We start from the raw sequence: 21,927 nt of genomic DNA, 5'->3' as shown, positions 1-21,927 counted from the left end.
TGCTCTACTGCTGAGCCACACTCGCAGTCCTTGAAAGTATTATTAAATCCTTATGATTAGCATAGTGTGTAAGAACTTTGGTATTAAATTCATCAGAAGATGGCTATGTAACATTGGGCAAGGTGTTCTCTTAGAATAAGTTGTGTCATTTGTAAAATGTGGCCTAACAATTGTACTCATAATGTTGCAAATATTTAATTCAGTAGTGCTTAAAAAATTCCACAGTATTTTGCAGTGATCGACATATAGTGATAACTTAATAAATGGTTACTATTACGGTCAAATAATAAGTTCAGAACTCTTGGCCTACTTGCCTTGTATGTGTGAGTCCCTGGGTTTGATTCCTAAAACCGCAAAAAATAAAGTTTTATGAAAAGAAAAATTTAGAACCTAAGAACATGTAATTGTTGCAAGAGAAAGAATTTGATCAATTCTTGGAAAAAAGGTCTTTTAGGCAAAGAAATAATTATCATATTGTTTAAAACCTCTTAATTTTCAAGTAATAATAAAAATAGAAGATTAAAAATGGACACCATGGTATAGCTGGTTTTGTAGGAAAGAAAGGAGTTTAATATCAGAAAGTTAATTTGGTTCAACTGTGTACAAAACGAGTGATAAAATTGAATGACAGAAATACAAATGATAAAAACATTCTCCTAAACTTGATTACATTTTTTCATGTCTTTGAAGTATTTCCAGTGAAGCATAGATAGTGTAGGCTCCTTTTTTCTTTTTTTTAAATTGAATCACCATGTGGAAAATTACAATGCTTTCAGGCTTAAGTCTCAGTTATACAATGCTGAAACAACCATTCCTTCACCAGTGCCCATATTCCACCTACCAAAAACAAAAACAAAAACAACACCGCAGTATACCTCCCATCCCTTCCACCCTCCCCTCCCCTCCCCCGTAACTGATAAATTTCAATTTACTTTCTCTTCATCTCTTCACTTTGGTTACATACAATACTTCAACAAAAAAACTCACTATTATTGTTAGGAATTCCCCACTTGAGTCAGACCTGCTGTGAAGAAATAGGAGGTTTTGCATTTCTGTATTTTAGCAACTAAGTCCAGGGAAATTTCTTTCAGAAATTGGATCATTGCAAGCTCGTAACTCTCATCTGTGGTCCTCATAATATGGCAGTCGCCACACGCGACCCCCCCCACCCCCGCTCCAAAGAAAAGGCGAGAGAGAGAAAAATCTTTCCCCTCCTGGGCAGGCATGGGGCTGAGGCTTAGTTCTCAGTCTGGAGACAATCTGCTAGGAGCTGCCGGTATCAAAAGTAGTTTAGCTGGCCTCTGGAGTCATGCTCATGCAGCTGCGGTGAGGCTGCACACCTGCGGCCCCCGGGATCACATCTCGGCGGCAAGCCAGTGTACCTCCTTGAGTATAAAAACTGTTCATTTTGATCAGAGCAGTCTTACTAAGGTTTTCACTAAGAGTTTTCAAGTAGAAAGCCTCATCTCATTTGCGTTTCACATGATTATGTTTCCTAGTTTATTCTGAAGATGAAACTCTGAACTATCATTCTAAATGATAGTGCCCGAGAGATAGTACAGAGATTGAGTCAATTGCCTTGCAAATAGCTGACTCTCATTCTATCCCTGGCTTTGTATATGGTTTCCTGAACACCACCAGGAGTAGCCCTTGAGTACAGAGCCTGGAATCAACCTGTTGAATGTGGGCCAAAACAGACAAATCTACAAAAAAGGATGGACCTTTGATGGTCACTAGTGCTATTAATCAGTATCCAAGTAATTTAGAGGTAATATTGAATAATAGTATTGTACATTGTTTTTGCTTTTTGGGTCACACCCAGCGATGCTCAGGGGTCATTCCTGGCTCTGCACTCAGGAACCACCCCTGTCCGTGCTCAGGGGACCATAGGGGATGCTGGGAATCCAACCCGGGTCGGCCGCGTGCAAGGCAAACGCCCTACCCGCTGTGCTATCGCTCTAGCCCCCATAGTATTGTACTTTTTAATATTAAATATTTTAGTGAGATCTTTATTACTAAGAGAAACTGCTATTTGAGATCAGAATCTTGAAATACGATTTTGAAAATATCAGCAACCCATTTGTTTTAACTATTAAGATAGAGTAGTCACTATATGATAATCTTAAAAATAAGAAAGAAAACCTAGATGCTGAATTAAGGCCATTTTCTTAGATAAGAGACTATTGAACTTTTAATGTTACATAATTTTTAAAAGTTTTGAAGTTTTAAAAATTTTTAAAAGTTAATGTTACAGTGAGAAAAATGTTTATTTTTCCCTTATATGCTTTTGGGCCATATTTGGAGGTAATTGGGTGATACTCTTGGATTTCTTCTTGGGGTTTAGTCCAGTGGTGCTTGGTGCGTGATGAAGTCCCAGGAACAGAACCTGAGAGACTCCAGCATGCAAAGTATGAAAGGACTGATTTGAGCTATCTTATCCCTCAAGAAAAAGAGACTGTTAAAATATTGCTAATGGTAGATAAAATGACCATCTTAAGTCTCTAGTATACCGTAATTGGTGACTCTTAACTCTGACAAGGTCTACGTATTCTTGGTCTCTTTGTAAACTTTATTTTTTAATTTTAAGACAATATAAAGACCTTGCCACAACTTCTGCTTGTAACCCATATCTGTAAACCTAATGCAGTATTCAAAAACTTTCCCTACCTGTTTTTTTGTTACTATTTATGCACATATAAATTAAAGTGCACTTAAATTTTCTCTTTATTGAAACATGTGTTCCATAATTTTATAATTTTAGTATCAGATTGTTTCTATAGAGCTTTATGCAAACAAATTTTAAATTAGTATGTGTCTAAAAGATGTTCATTGAAAATTTATTTATAGTTTTAAATATTGAGAGCAACTAAATGTGTTCACATTAATATATTTAGATTACTTCTGTTTTGGGATATTCCTTCTATTTGTTTTCCATCATGCAGTTTTCTCCACATGGATACTCTTTCATGACACTAGTTTTATTTCCCTTCCCACAGACCAGGTGTAATCAAATGAAGTGAAAATAATTTTAGGATTTTATAATCTTCATAATGAAAGATGAGTTATAGATCTCAGATATTTGGCTCTTTCCCCCCATCTCCACAGTTCACAATGCCTGCATCTCTTAATGGCCAGCATTCTCTTACATCTGCAGTTGGGCTCAATACATTCAAGCCTCAACACAATTCTCTTTGTAGTGTTAGCCTTTTTGTGAAAAATTTGCTTAGTCTGACCTCTAGCCACTCTACTGCTTGCCCTAATGCAACTTTCCCTGGGCATAGAGAGAATCATTGCCCTTCATGTACCATGTTTCTTTGTGGAGCTGATACTTGCACATTTTTTACAAAAAGTTGGGCATGTTTAGGAACATTCTCCATACTTACAAGAGTGGTGTGGAAAGGACTGTGTCTTGTGTGTGTTTGTGTGTATTCCAGGGATCAAAACCAGGGAACATTTTACAATGCTTTATGATTGGTTTCTGTGTGGAAGGGATGTGTGTGTGATATCAGTGCTCAAACCCAAGGCCTTAAAAATGTGAAAATACTCTACTTCTGGGGTATATTCCTGGCCCTTTCTGATTTTTAAAAAGAATGTGTTTGTTTTTAATTCTTTATGGAAGATCTTAATGTAAGTTTATTTTAAAATTCCTTCCCATTTTTTTTAACAGAGTACCAGCCTTTCCAGGCTGTACTATTTGATTCTCATTTCTTTTTTTTTCTTTTTGGGTCACACCCAGCAATGCACAGTGGTTACTCCTGGCTCTGCACTCAGGAATTACTCCTGGAGGTGCTCATGGGACCATATGGGATGCTAGGATTTGTACCCAGGTTGGCCATGTGCAAGGCAAATGCCCTACTCACTGTGCTATCACTTCAGCCCCTGATTCTCATTTACATATATTTTTTTTCTTTTTCTTTTTTTTTTAATTTAAATTTTATTGAATCACCATGTGGAGGGTTACAAAGTTCTCAGGATCATGTCAGTTATACAGTACTCAAACACCCTTCCCTTCACCCGTGCCCATATTCCATCACAAACCGATTCTCATTTATATTTAAAGTTTTTTGTTTATACCTGTTGACTTTTGTCCTAAAGCTACTGTTTATATATTGTAATATTTTGATTATTTATAATTCACATAATTTCTATTAGATATCTAGGATATTTCACAATTTATTGATGTGAAGAATATAATTAATTTCATTTTGGTTTCCTTTTGAAGAAATTTTAATTGTGGGATAATATTTTGAATTGATCAGAAAGATTTAAGTAATTTATGTATATTTTTCTTGGTTAAAGTAAACTCAGAATAGCCATCTTGATCTGAAAAGAATAGAGGTGTTCTTCCTTTATCATTCTGCCAGCTTTGAGAATTGGAAAAGAAAAGGTGAATTAAAGGAGTTTTATTGCATTGGTTTGTGTGAATCAAAGATGAATAAAATTCATTGTCATAAAATTTAAATAAAATTGCTCTTTAAAATTTCTGTTTTAGGATAGTGGAGATTATCCACTTACAATGGCAGGTCCTCAGTGGAAGAAGTTCAAATCCAGTTTTTGTGAATTCATTGGTGTATTAGTACGGCAGTGTCAATATAGTATCATATATGATGAGTATATGATGGATACCGTCATTTCACTTCTTACGGGATTATCTGACTCACAGGTCAGAGCATTTCGACACACAAGCACCCTGGCAGGTCAGTATTTATTATCTGTGTATTTCCTTTGGTTAGAGATGAAATTTTTTTCCTCATTTACGAATTGAAACTGTGACACATTAATTTTTGTTTATAAATTAAAGGATACTTTCCTCTTTTCCAAACTCTAGATTTTTTCTAGTAGTTTTAGTTTTAGTCATGAATGCATTCTATTTTTAATATATGGCGATTTTCTTTTGAGAAACTTATTTGATATTTACTATGCCAGAGGAAAGGGGGAAAAGGTATTTAGAAATAATTTTTCTTGAAAGATGTTTCATGATGGAAGATTTTTTTTTGCTTTTGGGTCACACCTGATGGTGCACAGGGGTTACTCCTGGCTCTTCACTCAGGAATTACTCCTGGCATTGCTTGAGGGGCCATATGGGATGCTGGAAGTTGAACCTGGGTCGGCCATGTGCAAGGCAAATGCCCTACCCGCTGTGCTATCGCTCCAGTCCCTATCATGGAAGAAGATAATGACAGAAGAAATGAGGAAAGCAATTATAAGGAATATATAGTCTGATTAACCCTTATTTTTATCTCTGGTTTGCATAGCTCCTCCTGGTATAATGATCATATCAGAATGATATTTACTCTTGAATTATTGCTCAAAAAGTTGATTTTTTTTTCTCTTTCATTTTTTCCTGTTGAAATGTCCAGGGTTCACACATATGAACTATGGTGGGATATGACCATTATACTATGGTGGGATATATAATGCTCGCCTGGACCCTGTGACCATGTCTCACTCTCAGTTGTGGTCCATGCAGACATTGTGGTGTGCTGCTTGCTGGCTATCACACTAACAGCTGCAGTGATTGTCAGGGGTCATGCATTGTTACGGTGCTTCAGCGTATCTGACTGTTCAACAGAGATCACAGATTCTGCAAATGTACTGAGGGGCCTGGTCAGCAGAGCTTATAGGTCATGGCTGAAACATTTGGGTTGCACCAAGGATTAGATTTATGGCTTCATGATTGCAAGGTGGGCTGTTTTGCCCTGAGCTATTCCCTTACTTTATTTTCTGTTATTTCTGAGTAGTTTTAACCTGTGTCCCATTATTTGATATTAAATTCTATCTTTTGTTTCTGTTTTTGGTTTTTGAACCATGCCAGTGCTGCCCAGCGCTTTTTCCTGGCCCTTCACTCAGGGATCATTCTTGGTGGTGCTCAGGGGACCATATGAGGTGTGGGGGATTGAACTTGGGTTGGCTTTGCAAGGCAAGCACCCTACCTGCTGTATTATTGCTTTAGCCCCTAATTTTAACTTATTCTTAAATATTTATTTTTTATTGTAGTTGAGATGACATGGTTGCAGTGGTATTATTAATGGTTTTGGTTTGGATGTACTATGTTACTTCAACACCACCAGAGTGCACAAGACCCCCTGTCATTGTTCTTATGTCCCTCTAGTCTACTACTTCACTTGTTGTCCTTTTTGTCATCCATGTCCCTGTCTCTTCACACCCCACTGCCCCAATCCTCACTGACAATCTCAGTTTTGTAATTCAAGGAGAAGAGTTTGTCATCTTTAATTTTAATGATTAAAAACTACATTTTAAGCCCTAGACAGTTCTACAACAATTTTGCTCTTTTGATGCCGATTAAATTTTTCTTTCCTCCTAGAAAGTAAACATAAATTTTGATTCAGTTAATAAGTATGCACATTTTGGTTTGAGTAAATCGCATTGCTGTAGTATTATAGTCATTAACAGTATAATGTATTTGTGAAAAAAATCGTTTTTTCAAAATTTTTTATCAGTGAATCACTGTGAGGTACAGTTACAAATTTATCAACTTTCATATTTGCATTTCAGTCATACAGTGATCCTTTACATCCCTCCACCAGTGCCCATTCTCCTCCACCAATGTTTCCAGTATCTCTCCCACCACCCTAACCCCAACCCCCACTACCCCTCCTTGCCTCTGTGGCAGGGAATTCCCTTTTGTTCTCTCTCCAGTTGGGTGTTGTAGTTTGCAATAGAGACACTGAGTGGCCATCATGTTTGGTCTACTTTCGGCATGCATCTTTCAACCTGAGTGGGTCCTCCCAACATCCTCTACTAGGCGTTCCCTTCTCTATCTCAGCTGCCTTTTTTCCCAGCATGTGAGGCCAGTTTCCAAGCAGTGGGGCAGACGTCCTGGTTCTTAACCTCTACTACTCTTGGGTGTTAGTCTCCCATTCTGTTACTTTATATTCCACAGATGAGTGTGATCTTTCTATGTCTTTCTCTCTATGACTCATTTCACTCAACATGATACTTTCATGTTGATCCACATCTGTGCAAACTTCATGACTTTATCTTTCCTAACAGCTGCATAGTATTCCACTCTGTAGATGTACCAAAGTTTCTTTAACCAGTCATTTGTTTTTGTTACTCTAGTTTTTTCCAGATTTTGGCTATTGTAAATAGTGCTGCAATGAACATACAAATGCAGACGTCATTTCTACTATACCTTTTTGCCTCTCCATATATATTCCCAGGAATGGTATTGCTGGGTCAAATGGGAGCTCAATTTCTAATTTTTTGATAATTGTCCATATTGTTTTCCAAAAGGGCTGAACCAGTAAGCATTCCCACCAGCAGTGAAGGGGAGACTCTTTCTTCCCAAATCCGCGCCAATACCAGTTGCTTTTGTTCTTTTGAATGTGGGCCAATCTCTGTGTGTGGGATGATATCTCATTGTTTTGATCTGCATCTTCCTGATTATTATCTTTTAGCCATTCGGATTTCTTCTTTGAGAAAGTTTCTGTTCATTTCATCACCCCAGTTTTTGATGGGCTTGGAAGTTTTTTCCTTGTGGAGTTCAACCAGTGCCTTGTATATCCTTGATATCAGCCCCTTATTGGATGGGTACTGGGTGAATATCCTTTCCCATTCTGTAGATTGTCTTTGTACTTTGGTCACTGTTTCTTTTGAGGTGCAGAAGCTTCTTAGTTTAATATAGTCCCATTTGTTTATCTCTGTTTTCACTTGCTTGGCCAGTGTCGTGGCATATTTGAAGATACCGGTAGCTTCAATATCGTGGAGGGTTTTGCCGATCTTGCTTTCAGTGTACCTTCGGGATTCTGGTCTGATGTTGAGATGTTTAATCCATTTTGATCTGACTTTTGTACATGGTCATAAGTAGAGATCTGAGCCCATTATTTGGATGTAGCTGTCCAGTTTTGCCAGCACAATTTGTTAAAAATGCTTTCCTTGCTCCACTTCACATTTCTTCCTCCCTTATCAAAGATTAGATAATCATATATTTGGTAGGGGAGGGTGTCAGAAAATTCAACCCTGATCCATTGAGCTGTGGCTCTGCCTTTGTTCCAGTACCATGCTGTTTTAATTATTACCGCTTTGTAGTAGAGTTTGAAGTTGGGGAGGTTGATTACTCCCATTTTCTTTTTTCTCAAGAAAGTTAGAAAAATTTTCTTGAAATATCTTTCTTGGCAGTATTTTCCCAAAAAGTTAAAGTCTGCACTTTAGTACACAAGTTTACAAGAATGGAAAGTATACTTTTACTACCTGCTCTATTCTTAGTAGTAGACTTTTTTAATTTTTATTTTTAAAAGTTCTTATTTTAGATTTTGTTTTTATTTTAAGCACATATTTACAATACTTTTTATGATAGGATTTCATACATAACAGGTAGGTTTCATTTTTGTTTTTATATTCTGTCACAAAATGCGTGCAATCTTACTCTATGAGCTTAAGATATACCAATAATTTGCTGGCTTATGTAAACTCAATTATGATTGTTAAGTGAATGCTTTTAGACTAGAATAGCAAACTTGATTTGCTAAGGGAGTGAAATAACTCAGTAGAAAATTGGGAAGTCTAATTTATTTTGGTTATGTGGCTCAAACTCATAACTGAGGTTCAAACCTAGGCCTCCTCTTGCATGCACGCATGCACTCAGTCTCTTGAGCTAGCTCTCTGACCTAGGAATAACCTTTTGAAAAAGAGCTAGTAGCTCTTGAAAAATTAACATGCAGTTTTGTGCTGGTCCGTCATCTACTGAACCAGGGTGGAGAAATTATATGGAGTAAGCTTTAAAAACCTTAAAATAGCATGATATTTCAGTGTTTATATATTAAATTACGGGCATTGAAACTTGTCTTGAAGCAAGTATCCAAAGTTAGGGATCTGGAAGAGGTCTAATTAAAAGCATTTTATTGATTGGTAGTGTGTTCTTTGTACTTTGGACTTTTTGTCTAGATCTGATTATCATAATTGTACCATTATCTTTATCATGATGTGTAGTAGTAAGATTATAGAAAACCAAATACTGATAAAACACTTCAACATCTTTTGGATGTTTATAAAGCTCCTCCTTCCTTAGTTACTGAGATAGCTAAATTACTGCTATATGAAACAAATTATACTTAGGGAGTGAATCATGATTTCTGGGAAAAGATTGTTGTAGGGAGCATATTTTTAGAACAGTGGAATTTGGACATGGTATGGAATCAGATTACCTGGTTTAGGATTTTAGTTTATACGACTTTTAATGAATTTTGTAATCTGAAGCAAATTTCTTAATTTCTTCATATTTGTTTGAGACCCTTGTGCCTATTAGAAGATTAAACCAGGAAAATTTCTTAGTATAGGTAATTGATGTATAGTAAGTATTCAGTACACATTAGCTGTTGTTTTATTATTGTTGTTACTCACATGTTTTTCTAATAAAAGCCAAGCAGTTCGTCTTGTTTTAAATTTAATCTTATTTTGCAAATTTTTGTATTGATAAAGCTAATTTCAGTGATTTCTGTTTAAAGCTATGAAGTTAATGACAGCTTTGGTGAACGTGGCACTGAATCTCAGCATTAATATGGATAACACACAAAGACAATATGAGGCAGAACGGAATAAAATGATTGGGAAACGAGCCAATGAGAGGCTAGAGCTCCTGCTACAAAAGCGGAAAGAGGTAAATTTATGCCTTGAATGTTTTGGTATTTTATTTGTTGTCTCATGAGATTCAAGTTTTGAAAGTTTAAAATAAGCATTTTTAAGTCTTAGTCCCATTTCATTGATAGTAGAGGACAACAATATAACATTTCTGTATTTTTGTTATGTGTGGAATTTTGGACCATGAAAGAGTTCATGATTTCAAGTATGGAGTCCTCAGGCAGTTTGATAGGTTTTTTTTTTCATTTAGAAATGATCCTCTCTTTTACTTTTTATTTTATTTTTTATTTTTTTATTAGTGAATCGCCGTGAGGTACTGTTACATACTTAGAAACAAACGTTTGTGTTTGTGTTTCAGTCATACAGTGATCGGTTACCCATTCCTCCACCAGTGCCCGTTCTCTACTATCAAAGATCTCAGTATCCCTCCCACCCCATTACCTCCTCCACCTCCCCACCTAGCCTCTGTGGCAGGGCATTCCCTTTTGTTCTCTCTCTCCTTTTGGCTATTGTAGTTTGCAATAGAGGTTGAGTGGCCACTGTGTTCAGTCTTTAGTCTGTTTTTGGCAGCTCCCAACTCGAGCGGGTCCTCCCAGCACCCTTTTACTTGGTGTTTCCTTCTCTGTCTGAGCTGCCTTTTCCTCCAGCATGTGATGCTGGCTTCCAAGCCGTAGCACAGACCTCCTTGCCCTTATCTCTACTATTCTTGGGTGTTAGTCTCCTGTTACTTTGTATTTCACAGAAGAGTGCAATCTAGTTCTATGTCTGGTCCTTTCTTTCTGACTCTTCACTCAACATGATACTTTCCATGTGGATCCACTTTGATAAGTTGTTTTGAGCCTTAATGTCATTTACCTCTGTGGAAGTGTTCCTCCTCATTTCCACAGATATCGTAAGGATCAGATGAGATTTCATTTACATGAAATTACTTTGAAGTATAATTTCTAGGCTATTTGTGGTGTCTGAATTGGTTTTTATTGTGGTGTTAGGATCACTTGTTTAACATTAATAACTGATCACCCAATACTGCCGCATATCATGAAAATCCATATGCTAAATAATAGTAAATATGTGGTAATTTTAAATTGAATCACCGTGAGATACAGTTGCAAAACTTTCATGTTTGAGTTTCAGTCATACAATGATCCTCCACCCATCCCTCCACCAGTACACATTCTCCACACCAATGTCCCCAATATTATCCCCACCCTTTCCAACCCTCCCCCTGCCTCTATGGCAGACAATTTCCCTCATACTCTCTCTCTATTCTGGGGCATTATGGTTTGCAATGTAGATACTGAGAGGCTATCATGTATAGTCCATTATCTACTTTCAGCACACATCTCCCATCCTGAATGATTCCTTCAACCATCAATGACTTAGTGATCGCCTCTCTATTCCAACTGCCTTCACCCCCAGCTCATGAGACAGGCTTCCAACTACAGAGCAATATTCCTGGCCCTTGTGTCTACTTTCCTTGGGTGTTTATGATTTAAGTTTCTCCGTTGGTGATTTATTGTTTTGCTGTTGGAGATATTTATTTTTTTATTTCTATTAGACAAAGCTTTATGTTTCAGAATTTTTGTAATAAAGTTCACTTAAATATTTGTTATCATAATCCATAATTATTACTTGATCTTGAAGTTTGGGGGTTAGTTGATAATTTAGAGACAGTCAATAGTATTTTATAATGCCCTGTCTTTAATAGCCTGAAAAATGTTGACCAATTTTTTCAAGTCTATATTCCTCATCTTCTTCATATACTTTAAAAGGAAGAATTGGTAATTTTTTGCCCCTTAATTTACTTAACAAGTTTTGTTAGGTAATTTATTGGTGAGAACTGCATATGTCTTAGTTGTTGAAATTATAGCTTGATTCTTGGACAAAAAATTAAAATTGTGAACATAGAATGATTGGATGTAGGTTTTGTAGGTTTTTAGATGCAAATTTCCACATATGTAGGAGTAATTAATACATGCAGATTAGGTTTAACTGTAGAATAGTTATGGTAATGAATATTATATGTATAAGCTCTTGCTAAACTTGAATAGTACAGCGGGTAAGGTATGTGCCATATATGTAACCAACCCAGGTTTAATTCTCAGCATCCCATATGGTTCCTTGAGTACCACCAGTAGTAACCCCTGAGCATTGCTGCTTGTGGCTTCAAAGCTACAGTAATTAAAATGCAAGCTACTAAAAGAAACAAAACATCAAAAATAAACCATAATGTAAAATCTAATTGATATTTAGATTATAAAGATTTACCTCATTCTTCAAGCTCTAAAGTAATTTCTACTAAATTCACAGGCTCTTTAATGAAAATACACATGTGGAAAAGTCACCTAGGATTTGAAAATTTAGGCTGGAGAGATAGCTCAATGGGCTGGAGCTCAGGCTCTGCATGTGGGATGCCCAGGTTCAATCCCCAGCATTATATGGTACCCTCAGTACTGAGCTGGGAGTATTCCCTGAGCACCACCAGGTGTGGCCCCCCAAATAACCAAAACATCAAATGATTTGAAATGTTCACTTGCTTATTTACATTAGACTTATTTCCCTAAAAATGTTTTGCGGAGAAACTGCGAATTTACTAATGATTTTGAGCAGGCACCAGATAGTGTGAATCTTCTTTATTTAAATAATAAACAACAACAAACAATAGGATAATAATAGCTATCTTTTTTTTTTGGTTCATGGCAGGTAATGATTGTGTGGTGGGGATATTGAGGTACAGCCAAGGGTGCTCAGATCTTACTCCTGGTTCTGTGCTCAGGCATCATTCTACCCATTGTATTTTCTCTTCCAGCCCCATGATTATTCTTTTTGATATGAATATTATACACTATGCAACTAGATTTCTTTAGAATACTTTTATACAATGGATGATTGTGAGTGCCTCAAGAAATTAACCTACTAGATAAACATTAGACGCGAACTCAAACATAGTATCTATTATGGGATGGTAGCTACCTCATGTATTAGTTACTAATTAGCGATAGCACAACAGATTGGGCATTTGCATTGCATGTGGCTGACCCGGGTTTGATTCCTCTGTCCCTCTTGGAGAACCCTGGCAAGCTACCTGTGGCGTATTCAATATGCCAAAAATAGTAAGAACAAGTCTCACAATGGAGATGTTACTGGTGCCCGTTCGAGCAAATTGATGAACAATGGGACAGTGCTACAGTGCTATTGTCATGTAATAGTATTAAAAATAGATGTAACCACAAAACCCCTGGAGAGTCCTCCATTTATATCTGTGACAATTTTCAGGTGTGGTTTTTGGTTATCTTCCATTATAATTGAATAACAATTTTAACAGTGTTACGTATTCTTTTCAGCTTCAAGAAAATCAAGATGAAATAGAAAATATGATGAATGCAATATTTAAGGGTGTGTTTGTACATAGATACCGGTAAGTCAGAAAGTTTTTTTCAATGACAATTTTTACCCTGAATTTAGTCTGACTTATTTAGTACACTAGGCAGAATAAATTAGTGAAAAGTGTTTTGGACTTGATCATTGAATCTATACTCTTTCACTGATTTAGATATCCTTGGCAACTTCTTTGATTTGAAATTGTTTCTTGCTCAAAAATTGGAATAATATTTTAGCTGCTTAGCAGATGAAAGCTGCACCTATTGTTAGGAGTCAGGCTCTAGAATACTTAATTGCTTTTGAATATATTTTATTAGTAGAGAACTTTAAAGGCTGATTCCTGTCTCTCCTCCATTTGAATATCAAAAGGAAGATTTGGATAGATGTGAGACATTTTCTATTGCTATTTTGAATGAGCAGAGCAAAGAATCAGGTTATCTTACCATCATTTCTGCTGTAACCATTCCTTACATGTTGGAGTCATTTTTATTCAACTTCTCTTTAGCCCCCCCACCCCCTATCTGAGCAATTATTGAATCAGGTTAATTTTTCCTATGTAGTGGTCCTGTGTTCATTCTTATCTATTGCTAGTGTCATCATTAACTTTAGTCCATTCTCTCATCTTTCTCATACCTAGAAATTATTGCATTTTTCTTAAAATGTTCTTTGTTGCATTATTCCTCTGCTGAAAAGCCTTTAGTGACTCACCAGTGCCTACAGGATGAATTAAAAATAATTTAGTCTGACATTCAAATCCAAATTGAGCGTGCCCCCAACGTTATGCGTAACTAATTCTTGCCTGGAAAATTATGTTTTAACCAGACTAATACTAGTCTGGTTAAAACATAATTTTAAGAAGATAGTATGCCTGCTATCTTCTGAACATACCAAGGCTAGCAGGTGTAAGCAAGGCATGGTGTAAAAGGCGGAGATCAGACCTTGTTATCAGTTTAATTAAAGAAACATGTATGTCATGATAATTATGCTTTGCCAAATAGAGAAGTTTTTGGCATTCAGGATTTATGTTTCAATTTTTTGTGTGTGGGGGGTCGAGGGGCGCATGCGTGCATGTGACTGTCTTTGTCTGGTGTGCTGGGCATCAAACCCAGCGCTTCATACATGCAACACAAGCACTTTACTGCTGAGCTACTTCTCTAATTCCAGTTCTGTTTTTTCAGTCTTTGGTCATTTTTAACATGGTTTTATATTCATAGGAATGAAGTGTTTGGCATCTTTTGAATCAACAACCAGAGGTATAGTGTATAGTAGTACTAATGTATATAATATTTTCTTTCTCCATTTAGTGATGCAATAGCTGAAATCAGAGCTATTTGCATTGAAGAAATTGGCATTTGGATGAAAATGTATAGTGATGCCTTTCTTAATGACAGTTATCTAAAATATGTTGGTTGGACTATGCATGATAAGGTAAGTTCTACCATACAGACTGTCTAGAGATGGTCATAATTATCTGCAGCTCTCATTTATAGTGAATTGTCTGCAAGAAAACATACCTGAGACTACATTCCTACTTTCTTTTTCTTTTTGGGTCACACCTGGCAATGCACAGGAGTCATTCCTGACTCATGCACTCAGGAATTATCCCTGGCGGTGCTCAAGGGACCATATGGGATGCTGGGATTCGAACCCGGGTCGGCCGTGTGCAAGGCAAATGCCCTACCCGCTGTGCTATCACTCCAGCTACATTCCTACTTTCATCTTTTCTATTTGTTCCATGATATCACATAAAGTCTTCTATATTTTTCAATCTTAAGCCACTAAGTTATCAAGCTTGAGTTAATTTTTCTACTAAACTGTTAGGATCATGTAGATTATGATGGTGGTTGCAGTGAGACATTTCTTAGAGTACATAAGAAGTGTACTTTTTTATACTTTCATAAAATTCCTAAACTTTGATTCTCCATTTACAACTTGGCATCTGATCTTTTAATTTTTTATTATTTATTGATTTATTTGTTTTGGGTCCACACTCAACAATGCTAAGGGGTTACTCCTGGCTCTGCATTTAGGGAGCACTCCTTGTGTTGCTCGGTGGACCATATAGGATACTGGGGATTGAATAGGGGGAAGCTGCGTTCATGGAAAGTGCCTTACCAACTATACTAGCTCTTTGGCCTTCTTACCTTTTATTTTAATTTTTATTAATCTACTTTCCTCTTCGGCTACCTCTTCACTAGCTTGAAGTTCCATATATGTGCGTGTATATGTGTATGTGTCTCTATATATTTATATATGTATATCACTTACAGTATTATTTTCTATAATGGAAAACTTAAGTGATATATGCTACTGTTACCTTTCACAGTGATACTGCTCTGAAAAAAATTTCAAAATTTTATATTTTGCCCTGCAGAAATTTATATGTTTGCCCTGCAGTAACCCTAAACTAACCCCTGCAGTAACCCCAAAGATATTTAGTCTTAATTTATGCATTGTTTAGTATTATTGCTATCTAAAGGTAAATTTCAGAGGACATGGCAACGACATACTTTAAAATAGTATATTCAGGTTGAAAATATATGAAGTTTTAAGAAAAAAAATTTTTTGTAGCTGTGAAATTACAAAGTTATTGATGATTGGGTTTTGAACATGCTGTGTTTCAGCACCAATCCCTTGGCCAGTGTTCACCTCCCTCCACCAGTATTCCCCCATCTTTGCCTCTCACCCATGAAAAGTGATTTTTTTAGAAAAGAAGTTTTTGCTCTGTGGTTTATAGTTCTGTTGGTGATAGGGTTTCATATATAACGCTGCCAGCTTTTAGCACCTCTGCCTCCTCCTGGTTGTGTGCTTCCCTCCACCACCATAGATAATATCCCTCCCTCTCCTATTCCCCAGTCCCCTCAAGTGACATGTTTACTATTGTATACTATTTTTCATTTTGTTTCATCTTGTCTTTAGGTATTCATTATTCCACCATTATGTTTCTTTATATCCCACATATGAGAGAGATCATTCTGTATCGGGAACGTATGCGAAGTTTTTAATATGTTTTCTGTATTTGTTTTTAGCAAGGTGAGGTAAGACTCAAATGTCTCACTGCTCTACAAGGGCTTTATTATAACAAAGAGCTGAATTCCAAACTGGAACTTTTTACTAGTCGGTTCAAGGTAAGTATTACTGTAAACAGTCAAAAATTGCGTTTTCTGAATATATTTTTCATTTGCTTTCTATTTGTAAATATTTAAATCTTTTTTGTTTTTAGGATAGAATTGTATCTATGACCCTTGACAAGGAATATGATGTTGCAGTTCAAGCAATAAAATTACTTACTCTTGTTTTACAGTAAGTATTTATGACACATTACTCATGCCTCAGCATCTGAAAATACATTTGAATAAACTTGGTTTAAATTAATCTAGATCTAACTTTTATTTGGGTGCCACTAAGGCTACATCTCGTGGCTGGTGCTAGAGATCACGGACCCTACCACTTAAGCCCAGCCAGTCTCTCCATTCCAGTGTTACATGTTGTTGAATTAAAGTTAATTGTCCCTTTCAAAAATGCAAACTTATGGAGATTCTTTCTACAAAAAACTTGAATTTAAAATATACTACATAACTAAACAATTTATTATTTTCTTTATAAATAGCTATAAGCATAAAGTTATATGGGTCAGTGGTATCAAATATATTCTTATTACTACCTGAACATCTGTTTCCAGCTTTTTATTAACTCTTGCTGAAATTAATTCCCCCATTTCTCCCCTCTCTTAGCTCATACTAAACAATGTTCTGCTTACTACCATTATGAATTTGACTACATTATCTCATCTAAGTGGAATCATATGATATTTGTTCCTCTGCATCTGCCTTTTTCCACTTAGCATATTTTTCCTTTTAGGATATATCAGAATTTTATTTTTTTAAAGGTCCAACAATGTTTTATCATTTGTTTATTACATTTACCCATTCTTTTATCAGTATGTTTCATTTTCTCTTTTATTTATTTTTTGGGGGAAGGGTGTGGTCCACACCCTGTGATGCTCAGTAATTACTCCTGGCTCTGCACTCAGGAATTATTCCTGGTGAGCTTGGGGTACCATATGGATCAAACCCTGCCTCGTGCAAGGCAAGCTCCCTACCCTCTATACCATCTCTCAGGCCCTGAAAAAGGATGTTTTTTTAAAAAGTTATTGTTGAGTGGCTGAATTCTGATAGTCATTGAATAATTTTTCCTTTAATAGTACTCAGTGAAATTCTAGAAACCATTAGAGAGATGACTGGCCTATATAATTTTGTCAGAAAATTGTAAAGCCTTTGTAATTTTCTTTTTGTGAAGACAGATAGTTTTTATTGAAACTTATTTAGAAAGATGTGAGGGGAGAGAATTGGAGAAGTGTGTGTTCAAGAGGGAACACAGGCTGCTTCTGTATGGAAATTGGCAAGCAAAGAAACAGACAAGCATGATACGTGATCAAGGGAGAACATGTGCTTGAAGGGCAAGTGACTTTGTGGTTTTTAAGCCTAGACATGCAGTCATATTCTGATAAAACAGGGAGAAAATATCCTTAGTATTTTCTAAAAAATTTAAACTGAAAGATAAAAATTCTATATGAAATATAATTTTATGAAGGAAACAAAATCAATGACAGATTGAGCAAAAGATTTCCATCATAGGAATCTGTTTCCGTAAATTAAAAAAGCAGATTCCAATAATAATAAAGTTTCAAAAAAGATCATTGACAAGAAAGTTTAAACACAAAGAATGTTATTAGATCATTTTACCTGTTACTTCACAATGGAGCAGAATTATTCAGGCCTGTGCAGTATGTTGAGATTAAGGAAAAAAAATGGACCCTTACACATTGTTGATCAGACCGTAAATTGCTATAACAATTTATACATGATTCATTCATGTGCATACCTGATAACTGAAATTTGGGAGCTTTTCAATTACTATGAGTGAATTAGGCCAGGCAGGAGGCCCAAAGGACTAGTGCACATGCTCTGCATTGTGGGAGGTTCATTTCAAATCTCCAGCACTGCCTACAGTCCCCCAGCAACATACTAGACTGAATAGTTCCTGAGCACCACTGGTTGTAAGCACTGAGACAGTACAAACAAAAAGATAATGATTTATTATATTTTGTTTCATTATGCACTTTTGTCATTTTAAAGTGATATAACTGGTGATTATCCGAAAAACAGTTCAATATTAGAATAATTTGTGTCAAAGTCTCTACTCTGGATCATGAATTTAACATTTTGGTTTGTTTCTCTAAAAATAGTATTGTCTTACACCAGACATCACACATCATACTTCTAGAAATCTTGAGCATTGCAGGAAATGAAAAACGATATGAGTTCTTAAAAACTAGCAGTCTCAGGCCTGGGGATGTGACTCAGAAATAAGTTCCTGGGTTAGGACCCCTCCACTATGTGATCCCTTTCCCCCTCCCTGAGAACCACTAGGTGTGTCCCAGAAAGTAAAATAAATAGGACGCATCCTATGTACTTTTTCTCTTCTCCTGGCGCTTGTTTGAGGCTTAAAGTCTAATCTAAGAGTTTATTTCTCTCAAACATTAAAAGCATATTAGGAGGGTGGAGGTGTCAGAAGTCATGGCCCTTATTGCACACTTCTCACTGGAGGAACCCAGCAGTGTTTAACCTATGATTTCTATGACTGATAGGCCCTATAATGACTTTGATTTATAAAATTTTTATTAGGTTTACTTTGTTGTTTTAAAAATAAGATGAGATATTATGGAACTTTTAAGCAGGTATGAACTTGGTGGCGCGGGAAGGGGAAAAAATAAAAATAAGATGAGAATGGGTGTGGTGTGATTGTACAGTGAGTATGCTACTTGCCTTGCATGTGGTTGACCAAAGTTAAGTCCCTGGCTTCCCATAAAGTCCCTATGAACCTCCCAGGAGTGATTCTCAAGTGCAAAGCCTGTAGCAACTCCTGGACACCACTGGGTGTGACCAAAACTAAAAATAAAATTAAATAAAGTAAGATCAGGATGATGAGCATATTTCAGTAAGATTCTACCAATGTAGACTAATTAAATATCTTTGGCGTTTATATTTTTATTAGAAAAAACATTTATATTCCCTAATGATACTTGATACTTGTGGATGAAGTATTCTTTATTATTGTGAGGAGGCTGGAGTTTTAATAGATTGTTTTATTTCCTAATATTACTATGAAATATATGTAAAGTATTCTGTATGATTATTCTAATCTCTTATAGCATGTTACCGCTTTACTTTCTGAATTCATACTTTGTCTTTAGCATTCTTGTCATGTCATTACTTCTTTTCATTCTGTATTTCTTTGCATCCAGTATTCAATTTTACTTTTCATTGATTTTAGATTTTAATAAAATATTCTGCTCTTGTCAAAACAGTCTTTTACTGACAGATGATAATCAAAAGATTAAGTTGTGTAAATTAAAGCATGATTTTGTAAAAGTACTATTTTTTAATACATGAGCATGGGTTTTAGAATTCTTAAGCTTAAAATTATGACATAATTTTTGAAAATTTTCGTTTTTATTTTTAGGAGTAGTGAAGAAGTTCTTACTGCAGAAGATTGTGAAAATGTCTATCATCTGGTATATTCAGCTCACCGGCCAGTAGCAGTAGCAGCTGGAGAATTTCTCTATAAAAAGTAAACCTATATTTCTCATCATCATTTTCTAAACTTATTTTGGGCATAATTTATTGAGTTATAAATTATATTAATGAAAATATAGCTATGTAAGTGTTAAAATTGAGTATAAATTAAAATGGAACTCACTTTTTATTGTTTCTTTTAAAAGTTTTAATTTCCTTCTATAGTTGTTTGTTGTGTATAAGTTATATTTAACAGGAACTAGACCCATGTCTTTTAATGGCTATATCTAATGACAACAATGAGTTTAAGATTGATCTCTAACCTTTTACTCTTTTTGCCTCTGATGTCAATTATTTTCTTCACTGAAATATTTTATCTTAAACCTATTTTTGAGTTTAGAAAATATAAAATATTTTGCTAAAATATTATATAGCTTGATGCAAGAACTTTGAGTTCTTTTATCCTTTATGGTGCTATTTAATACCTTAATATATGTAACTAGTATGGATAGCACTGTGGATATCAGAGCACAAGGAGCATTTAGCAAGTGTTCAAAGGCTTTGAAGAGAATAATGAGAACCATATGTACTAAATTTTATATTGTTGTAGAATTTTATTATAAAATGTCCATAGGCACTCATCAAAGAAACAGTTACACTAAAGTTCTCTTTATTTTTCCCCTATAATTCTTTTTATAGTTTGTGTGTTAAAATACCATCATAGCTATAGAAAGAGTCTCTGTGTTCAGACATGGATAGTTGTGGAAATAAGTGAAAAAATATGTTAAGTTTTAAGTTGAATCTTTTTCATAGATTATATACACAGATTAGTCTTTAATGTACTTTTATAAAGTAAATGGTATCAAACTTAAGTGTTTTAGAAATAATTTAGTATAGGACAATTTAAGGGGAGTTGACATTAAGTGTGGAATCAATACGTTTATAGATATTATTTGGTTGGGTATCATGATGGATAATGTTAGTCTTTTCTGCCTTAAGTTTTCTCATTTCGTAGATGTTTAAGCTTAGCATCTATAGTTTCTTAAAATTAGAATTATTTTTGCTTTAAAATTAAATATTTTTTATTGATCGTAGGCTCTTCAGTCGTAGAGATCCAGAGGAGGATGGAATAATGAAAAGAAGGGGAAGACAAGGTCCAAATGCCAATCTTGTTAAGACATTGGTGTTTTTCTTTCTGGAAAGTGAGGTTAGTTTATGTTATTCATGTTATGCATAAATTAAAAGCAATTTGGAGATGAGGTTCAAATGAAATGTATTTTGAAATATTCCACATTTTATTTTTTTTAGAAAATACTTTCTACTTTTTAGAGGATGTTCAGATCGATTTAAGTGTAATACTAATAACAGGAATTTTGGTATCACAAAGAACTGATTATCAGACTCATCACTTATTATATTACCTAGGGTTTGTTTTTGTTTTTGTGTGTGTGTGTGTGTGTTTTTGTTTTTTTTTTTTCCTTTTTGGATCACACCTGGTGATGCACAGGGGTTACTCCTGGTGGTGCACTCAGGAATTACTCCTGGTGGTGCTCAGGGAACTATATGGGATGCCGGGAATTGAATCCCGGTCAACCGCGTGCAAGGTAAAATGCTCTGCCCACTGTGCTATCACTTCAGCCCCTATTATCTAGGTTTTATTACTTAATCTTTCTAAGAGCCATTTTTCTTAGTAATACTTTCTCAGTTATTACTGAAATAATTCATGTAATTCAATACAGAATTAGTACCTTATTCATTCTGGGTTGTTACCTTTTATTATTACTGTTTTGCATGTGTTGATTTACATGTATACGAGCTATTTCAGGTCTCCCTCAGATTGAGGATTCTCTTGTTATCCAGACTTTGAGAAGTTCCAAAGTACTCTTGGTTCTCATAATGTATATTGCTTAATGGTGTCTGGTGAATTCTGTTAATTTAAAATATTTTCTTTTTGGTTTTTTTTTTTGTTGTTGTTTGGTTTTGGGCCACACCTGGTTTGCCAAGTACATTCATGTACCACAAGCTAAGGCAATTTCTTCTTTGTCCTTTCCTTTTGACCTCAAATACCACATTGCTGTTTGAGTTTGTACATAGTGTGAACAGAGCATCCATTCTTTTGAGATAAGGCTAGTATGCTATTTGTCTAAGTTCACACTGTCCTTTTAAAATTTTAGTTACATGAGCATGCAGCTTACCTTGTGGATAGCATGTGGGACTGTGCTACTGAGTTGCTGAAAGACTGGGAATGTATGAATAGCTTGTTGCTGGAGGAGCCCCTTAGTGGAGAGGAAGGTAAGTAACTATGTTTAATTATGGTGTTTTTGTTGACTAGACCAATGTTTCTCAACTTTTCCGTGATTGTGATTGT

General features: G+C 35.5%; 1 protein-coding gene across 9 annotated transcripts in view; it reads left to right on the top strand.

The window, feature by feature from the left end:
* STAG2 (stromal antigen 2) overlaps positions 1-21,927 on the top strand; it is a 156,890-nt gene that overhangs the window by 85,317 nt on the left and 49,646 nt on the right. For all 9 annotated transcript variants that reach the window (XM_055121437.1, XM_055121435.1, XM_055121436.1 and 6 more), the window contains exons 7-15: positions 4,493-4,697; positions 9,468-9,619; positions 12,945-13,018; positions 14,286-14,409; positions 16,011-16,109; positions 16,205-16,284; positions 19,507-19,614; positions 20,655-20,766; positions 21,734-21,851. In XM_055121437.1, the coding sequence (XP_054977412.1) occupies positions 4,493-4,697; positions 9,468-9,619; positions 12,945-13,018; positions 14,286-14,409; positions 16,011-16,109; positions 16,205-16,284; positions 19,507-19,614; positions 20,655-20,766; positions 21,734-21,851 (1,072 nt within the window). The remainder of the gene's footprint in view (positions 1-4,492; positions 4,698-9,467; positions 9,620-12,944; positions 13,019-14,285; positions 14,410-16,010; positions 16,110-16,204; positions 16,285-19,506; positions 19,615-20,654; positions 20,767-21,733; positions 21,852-21,927) is intronic.

This window comes from Sorex araneus, chromosome X, assembly GCF_027595985.1.
Source record: "Sorex araneus isolate mSorAra2 chromosome X, mSorAra2.pri, whole genome shotgun sequence".
Classification (NCBI taxonomy): Eukaryota; Metazoa; Chordata; class Mammalia; order Eulipotyphla; family Soricidae; genus Sorex; species Sorex araneus.
Note: the sequence above shows the minus strand (reverse complement) of the source record. Positions and strands in the feature narration are given on the sequence as shown.